Raw genomic sequence first — 13,937 nt, forward strand, 5'->3', positions numbered from 1 at the left:
GTCTGTATTTTTTCTATATTTCCCTCCCCCTCCTTCTCCTCTTTCCCTCTCCCTCTCCCCTCCCCCTCCTTCTCCTCTTTCCCTCTCCCTCTCCCTCTCCCTCTCCCTCTCCCTCTCCCTCTCCCTCTCCCTCTCCCTCTCCCTCTCCCTCTCCCTCTCCCTCTCCCTCCTTCTCTCTCCCTCCTCCTCTCTCCCTCCTCCTCTCTCCCTCTCCCTCCTCCTCTCTCCCTCCTCCTCTCTCCCTCTCCCTCCTCCTCTCTCCCTCCTCCTCTCTCCCTAGCTGCTTGTCTGTCTTTCTTTCTCTATATCTCACACTCACGCTCACACTTACTCTCTCACACTCACTCTCTCACACTCACTCTCTCACACTCACTCTCTCACACTCACTCTCTCACACTCACTCTCTCACACTCATTCTCTCACTCTCTCACACTCACTCTCTCACACTCACTCTCTCACTCTCTCACTCTCTCACACTCTCACTCTCACTCTCACTCACTCGCACTCTCACTCTCACTCTCACTCTCACTCTCTCTCCCTAAATAATTGCAAAGAGAATGGAAAACCCCCGGCATCAGTATTACCATTAGCACGTATAACGCCTCGCATCGGTATACTGTGACCCACTTGGCTCCTTTTCTGCACACCCCTTGCACACCCTTGCCTTCCGAGAGAGGTCGCACTTCAGATAAAGTAGTGGTGAGAATACGGCATGGGTTATGCAGTCGCCGCTGGCCTTGTCTGTCTGGCTCGTGTGTTTTTAGTCGTAGAGCAAAAATGAGAATTTATTTGTTTAAGTACTTTTAAGAATGACCATGGTTAGGGTGAAGGGAGTGTGGATGATGGGTGGTTGTGGATGATGGGTAGTTGTGGATGATGGGTGGTTGTGGATGATTGTTGGTTGTGGATGATTGTTGGTTGTGGATGATTGTTGGTTGTGGATGATTGTTGGTTGTGGATGATTGTTGGTTGTGGATGATTGTTGGTTGTGGATGATTGTTGGTTGTGGATGATTGTTGGTTGTGGATGATGGTTGGTTGTGGATGATGGTTGGTTGTGGATGATGGTTGGTTGTGGATGATGGTTGGTTGTGGATGATGGTTGGTTGTGGATGATGGTTGGTTGTGGATGATGGTTGGTTGTGGATGATGGTTGGTTGTGGATGATGGTTGGTTGTGGATGATGGTTGGTTGTGGATGATGGTTGGTTGTGGATGATGGTTGGTTGTGGATGATGGTTGGTTGTAGATGACGGTTGTTTGTGGATGGTTCGTTCAGACATGAGGCATTGCATATAGTGGTTGGTCTTGAGGTCTGCTTCTAATGATTTCCATGAAACCGCAATTGCGGAAAGAAAGAAGATTGTGTCATTTTAACTGATATCGCAGAGGCGTTGTTTTATGGCTTTTGTATCTGTTGTTATCATGATCTTTCCCATCACTGATTCCTAACGCGAAATAACCATGTGATGATGGTTATACATGGGTGATCATCGAATGACCTCGCCTAAGATATTTGCACCTTGCATGACAGAGCCACGAGGAAGTGCTTGTATATCATAGTGAATAGTAATCAGGATGGTTTCAGGGAAAGGTACAGTCGACGCTATCATGTGGGAATCAAACATCCTAATTGATATTGGTAAATGGTTGGCCTTTACCGTGATCATAATGATGAAAATCCGCTTTGACCTTGTTATATATATGTCGGGGAAACTCTTTGCTTTCCTTCTGATGTAGAAAGCTTATTATGTTTCTGGTGCTGATGACAATTTATATGTCTATGTTCTAACAAAGAAATGTCTCGCCACAAAGCATTAAGATGGAAGTGAAAATCTCCTTTACTGTTGATGTGCCATAGATAGTTAGTGCCGAGTGTCTTTACACAACCTCTGCATGGAAGTGAAAATCACTCTTAACCTCCCTTCGCGACTAGGGAGCGTTGGGGTGTGGGGGGGGGGGAATATTGACCCTACGAGGCACCTTTTTGAACCTCATTTTCTATGAATGTGCGCTTATAGCATTGATTTTTCCCGTCTTAACACCAGCCACAGTAGCCGCCCTCCCCGTGGTGGTCTAGCGTCTCGGAACATCGTATGGCGAAGATGGCCCGACTAACCTATTGATCAGCCGGGCGAGTACATAATCATAATTCCCAGCGGATGGCTTTGGAGACGTGGCCATTTTCTTCGGGAGGCTTTGATGGCCCTTCCTACCCTATCGGGTCCGTGTTATCGCCGAACACTCTACGCGATCGCTTTTGATGGATCAAACGGTGGAGGTCCTAGGATTTTCTAAGCGACATGGCTGGCACGAGGCGGACGCATGGCACTTTCACTGGCCGTCCTAATAACTGAAACTTGCATCTCACTAATTGAATTAAACACATTCTAACACGATTTTACTGTTCGCATTTGTATGTAGATTTAGTATCGGCATCTCTGAAATAGGTCATTTATCCGATATTCAGATTTTTAATAATATAATGCAGAACATTTGTGATTATCTTCGTGGTACAAAATGAGCGAAATCGCACATCGTTAAGGGTTTCATATCTACATTCTTCCGAAAATATATTGCTGAAGATAAAACGAATAAAACGTCAAAAATATCTCTACCATAAATTCTGCGTTAGATATCCACAATTATAATTCAAAGCGCCAAGCTACTAATCTGACCCCGGTTGCAATGCGCTGTGAAAGCTGCATTCGAACTAGTGAATCTCCGGCGCGGTTTCAGCCTCACTCGCTCACATTCTCCTCGTCCTTCGCCACCTCGCTGTAATTTCGCACGTACAAAGGAGCGCTCGCTCGCTCGCTCGCTCTCTCTCTCCTTGCGCCTCATCTTACCTTGGTTAAAGCCACTTCATTAACGTGCTGCTTCTTGTTGTCGGTTTTCGTCTCTCGCTCTCGCTCTTGCTCTCGCTCTCGCTCTCGCTCTCGCTCTCGCTCTCCCTCCTTCCCTCTCCCTCCTTCCCTCTCCCTCCTTCCCTCTCCCTCCTTCCCTCTCCCTCCTTCCCTCTCCCTCCTTCCCTCTCCCTCCTTCCCTCTCCCTCCTTCCCTCTCCCTCCTTCCCTCTCCCTCCTTCCCTCTCCCTCCTTCCCTCTCCCTCTCCCTCCCCTCACCAAATCCATCTTTCCATCCTTATCGTCTTTCTCGTCTCATAACACCGCCTTTAAACATCGGCTCCCGCTCGCTTTCAGGTTCTCCCTCCCCCTCCCACCCCCCTCTCCTCCTACGCTCCCCCTTCCTCCATGCTACCACCCCGGCCCCATTTCACGCCCACGCTGCACAACGCCCCCCCCCACTCCCTTCCCACCCACGCCTCCGCTGGTCGACGTGGGCTGGAAGAGAACCAACTGCGATCGATGTCAATAAGGCGATGCTGTCTCTTTTTTTTTTCCTCACTCTCCGTTTTGGTTTCGAATATCTGATGATTTTGTCTGTTTTATGTGCGAGGAGATTTGGAGTCGATTTATGGAATGGGATTTGATAAAAGTGTCGTATGTTGGGGATAATCAGGTCGGTAAAGATGTCTTTCTCTGGGAAGTCTCTGGTAAAGCGGCTTCGACTGTGAAAGGTGGTGTCGGATGTTTGAGGTACGAGCTGTTACGAAAGAGATTGATTGATTGCACAAGATATCGAATGATTTAGATAAATAATGAGTCACGACATCAAAGTCAGTTTTATATATTTTGAAATGGCTGATGAAAACCAAGAACATTTTTTTTTAACTCACATATTTCAGAATAAATTGCAGACTTTTTTTGTACTAGTTTTATGAAGTGAAAACTCGGCATTTCGTGCATGTTAGGAATGATTCCCCAGATATTGATTTTCAACATAGGTAACACTGGCATATTTATATTGCCACACGCATTGCACGTATTTCTAACAATCAAATTCGATGATGCATGCGTGAAACGTGATTATGGCGCCACCAAGTCCATTCCGTTAAGGGCCGATATTAGACGGACGGGCCACGAAGGCAAGGTATAATGGTAGGGTTTAACCAGTCCCACAAATCTTGCGAAAGCGCGAGTTTATTTTAAGATCCTTCTGTAGATTAACTGCGGTCATTTTCCCACTTGGTACGCTTCTGAGAGGAATTCAAATGGTATTATTTTATTACGAGGACTTGATTATTCTTTGCCACTCCCCGTCAGTAGCTTCATTTTACTCTAGATTATTTAGAAACCACCGGCGAGGGAGTCTGATTGACAAGCAGAAAGGGATGCCGCTTTCATAAAATCGGTTGCCTTTATTGGTAAAGGCACTTCTATGATTATTTATTATTTCCCCCACCCTCCCTCTCTCCCTCTACCCCTCTCCCTCTCTCCCTCTACCCCTCTCCTTCTCTCCCTCTACCCCTCTCCTTCTCTCCCTCTACCCCTCTCCCTCTCTCCCTCTACCCCTCTCCTTCTCTCCCTCTACCCCCTCCCTCTCTCCTCCCTCTACCCCTCTCCTTCTCTCCCTCTACCCCTCTCCTTCTCTCCCTCTACCCCTCTCCTTCTCTCCCTCTACCCCTCTCCTTCTCTCCCTCTACCCCTCTCCTTCTCTCCCTCTACCCCTCTCCTTCTCTCCCTCTACCCCTCTCCTTCTCTCCCTCTACCCCTCCCCTTCCCTCCCTCCCCCTCTCCCTCTCTCTCCCAAACACTCGCAAATTAACACAAAGAAAATATATCAACAATAGATATCAATTCTCTACGATATAAATTTTATACTAATTTCTAATGGAATTATGCAAACCTTTTGGCAATAAAGCCATATCGGTCGCAATTGGTCATGATTCGGGCAATCGATGCCCTATTGGCTTCATCTCCGCCGTGACAGTGATGAGTGAGGGATGTCAGGCTGGCTGCTTGACAGTGGCAGGCCAAATGGTGGGATGGCGGCCGTCAGCTTTAATATGGGCTCCGAGTTTGAATGCGTATGATGAGCATACATCAGTTTTCGACACGTTAAGTACTTGCACTCGCACACGTACGCACTCGTTCACGCACACGTATGCATGCATTCACACACTCGCATACGAATGCACGCACCCACACCTACACGCACCCACACCTACATGCACCAAGACTTGCACGCACTCCTACACGTGCACAGCCACACCTACACGCACACAGCCACACCTACACGCACTAAGCCACACCTACACGCACCCACACCTACATGCACCAAGACTTGCACGCACACCTACACCTACAGGTGCACAGCCACACCTACAGGCGCACAGCCACACCTACACGCACACAGCCACACCTACACGCACACAGCCACACCTACACGCACACAGCCACACCTACACGCACACAGCCACACCTACACGCTCGCACCCACACCTACACGCTCACACCCACACCTACACGCTCACACCCACACCTACACGCTCACACCCACACCTACACGCTCACACCCACACGCTCACACCCACACCTACACGCACACAGCCACACCTACACGCTCGCACCCACACCTACATGCTCACACCCACACCTACAGTCCTACACGCTCACACCCACACCTACACGCTCACACCCACACCTACACGCTCACACCCACACCTACACGCTCACACCCACACCTACACGCTCACACCCACACCTACACGCTCACACCCACACCTACACGCTCACACCCACACCTACACGCTCACACCCACACCTACACGCTCACACCCACACCTACACGCTCACACCCACACCTACACGCTCACACCCACACCTACACGCTCACACCCACACCCACACGCTCACACCCACACCCACACGCTCACACCCACACCCACACGCTCACACCCACACCCACACGCTCACACCCACACCCACACGCTCACACCCACACCTACACGCTCGCACCCACACCTACACGCTCGCACCCACACCTACACGCTCGCACCCACACCTACACGCTCGCACCCACACCTACACGCTCGCACCCACACCTACACGCTCGCACCCACACCTACACGCTCGCACCCCGCTCGCACCCACACCTACACGCTCGCACATCCACACCTACACGCTCGCAACCCACACCTACACGCTCGCACCCACACCTACACGCTCGCACCCACACCTACACGCTCGCACCCACACCTACACGCTCGCACCCACACCTACACGCTCGCACCCACACCTACACGCTCGCACCCACACCTACACGCTCGCACCCACACCTACACGCTCGCACCCACACCTACACGCTCGCACCCACACCTACACGCTCGCACCCACACCTACACGCTCACACCCACACCTACACGCTCGCACCCACACCTACACGCTCGCACCCACACCTACACGCTCGCACCCACACCTACACGCTCGCACCCACACCTACACGCTCGCACCCACACCTACACGCTCGCACCCACACTCAAACCTACACGCTCGCACCCACACTCAAACCTACGCTCTCACAACCACACCTACGCTCTCACACCCACACCTACACGCACACACCCACACCTACATGCACATACCCACAACCATACCTACACGCATACACCCACAACCATACCTACACGCACACCCACACCCACGCTCACACCCACACCTACATGCGCACACTCACTCCCACACCTACATGCGCACACTCACACCCACACCTACATGTGCACACTCACACCCACACCTACACGTGCACTCGCACATCCACACCTACACGTGCACTCGCACATCCACACCTACACGTGCACTCGCACATCCACACCTACACGTGCACTCGCACATCCACACCCGCACTCGCAAGCCCACACTCTCACACCCACACCTACAACCGCACTCACACACCCACACCCACACCCACACCTAAACACGAACTCGCACACTCACATGACATCTACATGGGCACTTACATACTCACACACACACCTACATGTGCACTCGCACACCTACACGTGCAATCACCCACACCTACATGAGCACACCCACAAGCGCACTCGCACACCTACACCTACATGGGCACTTGCATACCCACACCTTCATGTGCACTTGAATGTGTAGTTGTAGATGTGGGTGTGCGAGTGCACTTGCACACCCACACCCACACCCGCAAGTGCACTCGCACACCCACATCTACAACTACACATTCAGTCACACACCTACACTCACAGCCACACATTCAGTCGCACACCTACACTCAGAGCCACACACTTGTAACCCCACCCTTTTCTCTGTCTCTATACCTCTCTCTCTCTTTCTCTTTCCTATGTCACAGGTTGATGAAAATTTTCTGTTCCGGCCTATGGCAATACCAAGTCTATTCTTAAGTCTCGCCGTAGATATTGATAAATTTAAATGAATAGAGCACATCACCTGTAGTGTGAAAGAAGAACCTAGGGATTGGGCATTAGGTAGTCTACTCGTATCAGCTGCACATTTCCTTTATGAGATTAATTGTTATATATATATATTTTTTTTAAGCTTGAATTTACTTAGCAATTTGTGAAATCGAGGAAACTAAATGAAACATGAGGGATTAAAGCCTTAGACTTAAAAATCCATCTCGTCGAGTTAACATAGCAGAACAGCATCTTTTCAAACCATTAAATTAACTTCATTTTTTTTTAGAATAGTTATTTTTGTAGGATTGGCTTTATCAGTGAAAAAATATATTGTTATTATTCATTTATATGTGTTATGTATAGATCATTGTAACATTTTCTTTCAATTTGCAGATGCAACTCTCAGAAGTGATTGCTCGCACTCGACAGTACTTCCAGCAAGTCACAGGGAAGACAGGCCCAATTATCCGTTCCGATGTTAACACCGACGTCTTCGAGAAACGATTCCGCGAAGAAAACATTCTGACAGATAATTTAGATGTGAAAAAGTGGCTGGACAGCATGACCTACGACAAGAAAGGCTTGATCCATCTCTTCTCCTGGTCTGGCCTTATTGACACTAACATCCTCTTGGGCGACTTGTTCCGAGTTCCAAATCTCAATTCTGGTCAAATGGAACCTCTGATTTCTGCACTCACAAGGGAGGAGGAGGAGATGTTTAAGAATATGATGCGTAGACTTCACACAATTTTCCAGGTGGGTCACCCAAAGCAAATGGTTTATACCTTTGTTTTGATATCTTAAAGTGCTTATACTTGTAGTTTTGCCTCTGTTTATTGTTGGATTTAGAGCACATCAGATCTGTCTTGTATAATTCAGGTAATTCATCCACATTATATGGATTTTTTTTTAATTGAAAGCAAATTTAAGCTTCCTTCGATGGTTTTATAAATGAGAGTAATGAGTTGTTCTTGAATCAATTAGGAATGCTTTGAAATGGAAGGGATGAAAATGGATAATGAATGAAGTGCATCATGTTGGACGATTGCAAGGATTTTAGTTTCTGTTTCTATTAACATAATCTTGAAATACTAATAAAACGATAAATTGCAGTATGCTCAAGAGCGTGATGTCCGAGTGATGGTGGATGCTGAGCAGACCTATTTCCAGCCAGCCATTTCTCGTCTTACCTTAGAAATGATGAAGAAGTACAATCAGGAGAAAGCCATTGTATTCAACACTTACCAGTGCTACCTTAAAGAAACTTTCAATAACCTTTCTCTTGATCTTGAACAAGCTTATCGTCAAAACTTTTACTTTGGGGCCAAGCTTGTGCGAGGAGCCTACATGGAACAGGTTTGTATAGGCATGTTTTTTTGTAATCATTTGTATATGATGATATTAAATGGAATCTTAATGTATTTACACGAAATTATTACACAATAGTTCAATAATTAATTATTATAGTGGACGTTTAGTATTCAAATAACATGTTTCCATTAACAATATCTTTTTCTAAAGGAACGTGCCCGTGCTGAGGAGCTTGGTTATGAAGACCCTATTAATCCCTCTTTCGATGCAACTACCAATATGTATCACCAATGTCTTGAAGAGAGCCTGAGACGCATCAAAATGAACAAAAATGTTGGGGACTCCCACAAGGTAAGCATGAATCTTCTGTTCTGCATTCCAGAACAGTTACACTTTCATCCTTTTTAAACTTTTATTTGTCATTAGTTTTCTTTCCTATTTTTTGAGAAGTATATATTAAAGTAAGAAAAAAAAATGAATAGGTTTGCTATTCATACATACTGTTGTTGTCGTGTTGTCGTGGCCAAGAGTAAAATTGCAGGGGAAAGATGAAACAAATATAATTTTTCTATATATTGAACAGGCTGTAGTAATATATAGAGTGATTGTAAAGAAATGAGAGTTATTAATAAGAATTAACTTTTTTTTAGATTGCCATCATGGTGGCCTCTCACAATGAAGACACAGTGCGTTACACTGTAAACAAAATGGCTGAGTTTGGCATTCATCCACTTGATCGAGTCATCTGCTTTGGACAGCTCTTAGGCATGTGTGATCACATCTCCTTGCCTCTTGGTAAGTACCATTACGACTTTTTAAAGCAATTATTTGATAAGAAACTTTTGCATTAAATAAGAAGTATAACATGAATAGACTTTGAAATTACAATATCCACTCTTTTTTTCTGTCGCTTTTAGGAAATTTAAACTTGATTCATACGGAATCACCCAGTTTTGTTACTCAAAACTATAAATATGATTATATGTAATTAGGCTGATTACATCTGCTTACTAACGGGCAAACTTTTCTTTGACAGGCCAGGCAGGATATTCTGTGTATAAATATGTTCCGTATGGTCCTGTGAATGAAGTACTTCCATATTTGTCACGTCGAGCAACAGAAAACAGCTCGATATTGGTCAAACTTCAGAAGGAAAAGTCACTCTTGCTTCAAGAAATGTGGAGACGCATTAAAAAGGGACACCTTGTTTATCATCCAAAGGGTAATTATGTACCAGTTGGTGCTCAGTAAAAGCATATAAATGAAGTTGAGATCGGGAATGAAATCCAAATATAAATTCACAAAAGAATTGTATTGTGCAAATAATTAGTGATGGGATACTTGATTCTGGAGTAAAGGATGAGGCAATGATTAACCCAAAAGAAGGTACAGAAAAATTAGGTTCCAGGAAAAAATGTAAAGAAAATTCAAACCTATAATCTCCAATTGTAGTGGTGGTGTTCAGGTATAGGATCATGATTACTTCATTTTTCAGAATGGAACCACATTCTTTTCTTTGGAATATATCCTTCCATATGCCAGATAACATTCCTCCTTGATGTGTCACTGTGCAACAGAGTGCTGGAAGTATGAAAGCTATGGTGAAAAAAAATTGCTATTGTGTTGGTGTCCAGATCTTTGGTTTAGCATAAAAAGTTTATTACTAGTTGCACCAGTCTCAACTGTAAATGAATAAAGCTATGGCTTCAGATTTTGCCACTAAGCATAAACCTGGTACTTAAAGCCTATAATGTACAGTATCTCTATGTATAACCTACTTTATAGTATGAGCAAAGACCTAATAGGGTGCATTGATATATATGGTGTATTGGGTTATAATTATTGTGTGATCCTTGGCTTGGCAGCCAGAGGATCAGACCATACTGCTGGGTATGGGTCCAGATTGTTGTGAATACAGTATTTATACCCGTACTACATATTAGGTTTTATTGTTCCTCTTACTATGAATGGTAGGTAATTCATTTCTCTTGAGCACAGTACTTATACTGAACTATGTCAAAGTATTCACTTTGGACTTTTAGGAAAAAAATGATTGAAAGGAAAATCCATTGAAGTTTCTTTATGATTTCATTTTTTATTTTTGTTGTTTAGTTTTCTACATACCATGTTATGAATGCGACATATTTAATTTGTATTCTCTAAAATGTGAATAGGTTTATGAACTGATGATCTGAATTTTATGTGGTAAAGTTTATTTACCATTTATGATTTTTTCCCCTCCAGATGTCCTCCTTGCTTATAGGGATAAGACAGGGGTAAAAGTTGTTTAAGAGCTTTTTTTGTCAAGCACTGGTTAAATCCATAAGAAACAAGGCTGTATGTAAGATAATTCTCTAATTATGTATCTCTGTTGTCACTTCTTATTTACATGGACAGAACTTGGTTTGAATAAAAGATAAACAGAATTCATGGTAGAATCACATTGTGTGAGACATTTTATGGTCTATTGATTCTGATACTTGGCATTTTGTCAACGAACTTTTGTTATCTAAATCAGATGCATTAACTCAATAGGCATAATTTTCCAAAACAAATGAGTACTAATTTTCAAAGTTTGGTTGTTCACACTAATATTAAATACAAGGAAATAACATCGAGGAGAAAAACTATAATGGCTGCTTGGTATTTTTATATAAATTAATTGCTACCAACATCACAAATGATCCTTATGATTAATCAAATGCTAACCTGAATATTGTAACTTGTGTCCTTGAGAATATTGAATGTATCTCAATGAATTCTATGGCCTTTAATCACAACTGGCTTCCAGAGTTATGTATTATTTTGATAGATAAGACCCTTGTATATAAAAAAAATGTTGATTTGTTGTGATGATTAGAATACATTACTTGCATTAGAAGTTTATTAATTGTGTAAGATGAACTTGTAATAAACTTTAATGCTAGATAATGTGGTTCTCAATATTCAATGGTTACTGTGCCAGCTTTCAATGACTGGCTTCAAGTATAACTAGGTATAAATAGTTCTCTTGAAGGGTAAATGTTGTGTGGAAGTGTACAGTATATGCTGAAGTGAAGAAGGTGGAGAGCAATTTTCATTTCAGTACGGCTATTTTTGTCGAATTGCATCTGTTTTCACATTTGGGAATTACAACTGTTCACCTTAATGGTTTATCCTATGATATCAAGCACCATCAAAAATTCAGTAGTTTCTAATCTACTCCAGTAGTTTTTACCAAGTTGTCAAAGCACTTCTTTTTTTTATATATATATATACATATATAAACCTCCAGAAATACTCCCCGTTGGAATGGGAGACCAACATAGTATTATTAGTGGCTTCATCTACAATGGTACAATAATGATAGCCCTGTAAGGCCTAAAAACCTATAGACAACAAATAGATGAAATTGCCAATATTATGAAATAAAGCCAACAGTGAAAGTTATATTTTTGAAATAGTTTGTTGTATCTTTGGTAATGAAGGTATTGAAAAACTACTACTCTCTGCATTTTCGATCAGCAGTTACTGTTTGAAGTTGTCTAGAATCTTAAGAATAATTAACGTTATGAGCATGCCAAGTTGGAGCATGTTGGCATCGCTAGGTAGTGCTTGCAGTGATATCTTTATCATTTGCAAAGCTTCCTCTTATTACTCAGTGTATAATCATGTATGTCCATGAAAAAATGAATAATACAAGATATACAGTAAAATGTGTAGAATATACACCATACATTGCTGCATTAGTTAACTTCTATCTAGATTACTTTTGCCTTGTGCTTAGTCAGTAAATATGTGGCTATAAAAGAATAATGAATTATGTTTGTCAATACAATTACAAGTGGAAGTATGGTAACTTATTCAATGATTACACTTGATCTGCAGTTTGCTTATATGTAAAGCTATTACCTGTACCACCTATAGCACAAGTTACACCTGTTGTTCAGGATACAGTTAGATTACATAGAGACAGGATATATTATTTGATATAAAAATTCTGTGTTATGATACCAGGTCTGAATGAGTTTTGGTGGACTGTGGCACAGATAATAGATGCTTTAGGTGCCTTTGTTGATTATAGTGCATAAATGTTGTAAGTAAATGAGATGTATATAGTAATGTGTTTGCAAAGCAGATTTATCTTAAATAATGGTTCCGTGAGAAAGTAAAATCACTGATGTACTAGTGTTGTAAAAAATTGCTAAAACTGTACCTTTTCCAGTGTGTATTAGAAATATATGATACAAATTGAAGAATGGCATATATCGAGTAAAATCATGTTCCAAAAGAGATTATTTTAACTAATGTAAATCCAGTCCAGTCAGTTTGCATGTCGGCTGTTAGAGGTGCAGTTGATGACAGACAGATATGGCTCCTAGCCACAGTGAAATTAATGTTGAGTGATTATAAAGTAGAAGAAATATGGAGTTCAGAGCATCGTTTTGACACCAGCAGCCCAGTGGCATAGATGGATTAAGAGTTAAGACTAATTGAGAATATGAATGAATATTTTCCCTCTTGAGAGAGAGTAGTTCTTGGAACAGACATTGATAATGAAGGTAAATTTTTCATTTGTCGCTTTTTCACTATATGTCAGTTCATTTATTTGTCTGATTTTTCAAGGTTATAATGAGGTGTATTTGGTATGTTATTGTAGTTATCATTATGGCTTTTGTTACTGATGATGTTAATAAAAATGTTTTCATCATTAGTATTGTTATCACTTGTGATAATGATTGACACTCGTACTACAATAAGCAGCAATAATGGTAATGATAAATAATAGTATAGTCTCGTAATATTTTTTTGATATTATCATTATTATTTTATTTATAATGATGATAATGTGTTTATTATTTGTGCTGAGATTTGTATTAGTGTTTGACTAATAGTCAAACATTCTATAATTGCTTCATGTCTTTTCTTTGTCAAAGTTCATGAAATGTATAAATATTCCACATTTATTTATATGAATTAGACAATATTATATTTGTGGCTATGTAAACAGGGGAGATTTGCTGGTGTCTAACTGTTCTTTCTGTATATAATACATGTTACGTCAATAAAATTCAAAGCGGTTTGGTCATTTTCCTTTGGAATTCCTTATTTGCAAACACTACCTATTTTGAAAATTGCTTTGAAAAGTGTGTTTTTTAAAGTTGCATTATAGTTGTTGTAAAGTAAAGGTTACATTTATATAATTATTTTCTCAAATTATAGGTAATTATTTCATTTGCGATTATATATTTTCTTAAGATTCCGCATCTTGGAGAATTATTCTTCGCGCAAAACAATGCCGTAACACAGGGCTGTTCAGAAAATAAGGTCCTTGGAACAAATGAAAAGAACTTATTAA

At 42.3% G+C, this 13,937-nt stretch overlaps 1 protein-coding gene across 1 annotated transcript in view; it reads left to right on the plus strand.

The window, feature by feature from the left end:
• LOC122263489 (proline dehydrogenase 1, mitochondrial) overlaps positions 1-13,660 on the plus strand; it is a 23,119-nt gene extending 9,459 nt beyond the window's left edge. The window contains exons 4-8 of the mRNA XM_086536135.1: positions 7,682-8,044; positions 8,402-8,644; positions 8,810-8,950; positions 9,250-9,394; positions 9,636-13,660. Coding sequence (XP_086392261.1) covers positions 7,682-8,044; positions 8,402-8,644; positions 8,810-8,950; positions 9,250-9,394; positions 9,636-9,850 — 1,107 coding nt within the window. The 3' untranslated portion in view covers positions 9,851-13,660. The remainder of the gene's footprint in view (positions 1-7,681; positions 8,045-8,401; positions 8,645-8,809; positions 8,951-9,249; positions 9,395-9,635) is intronic.
• The last annotated feature ends 277 nt before the right edge of the window (positions 13,661-13,937 follow it).

This window comes from Penaeus japonicus, unplaced genomic scaffold (assembly GCF_977035675.1).
Source record: "Penaeus japonicus unplaced genomic scaffold, GWHDUDI00000001_assembly GWHDUDI00000004, whole genome shotgun sequence".
Classification (NCBI taxonomy): Eukaryota; Metazoa; Arthropoda; class Malacostraca; order Decapoda; family Penaeidae; genus Penaeus; species Penaeus japonicus.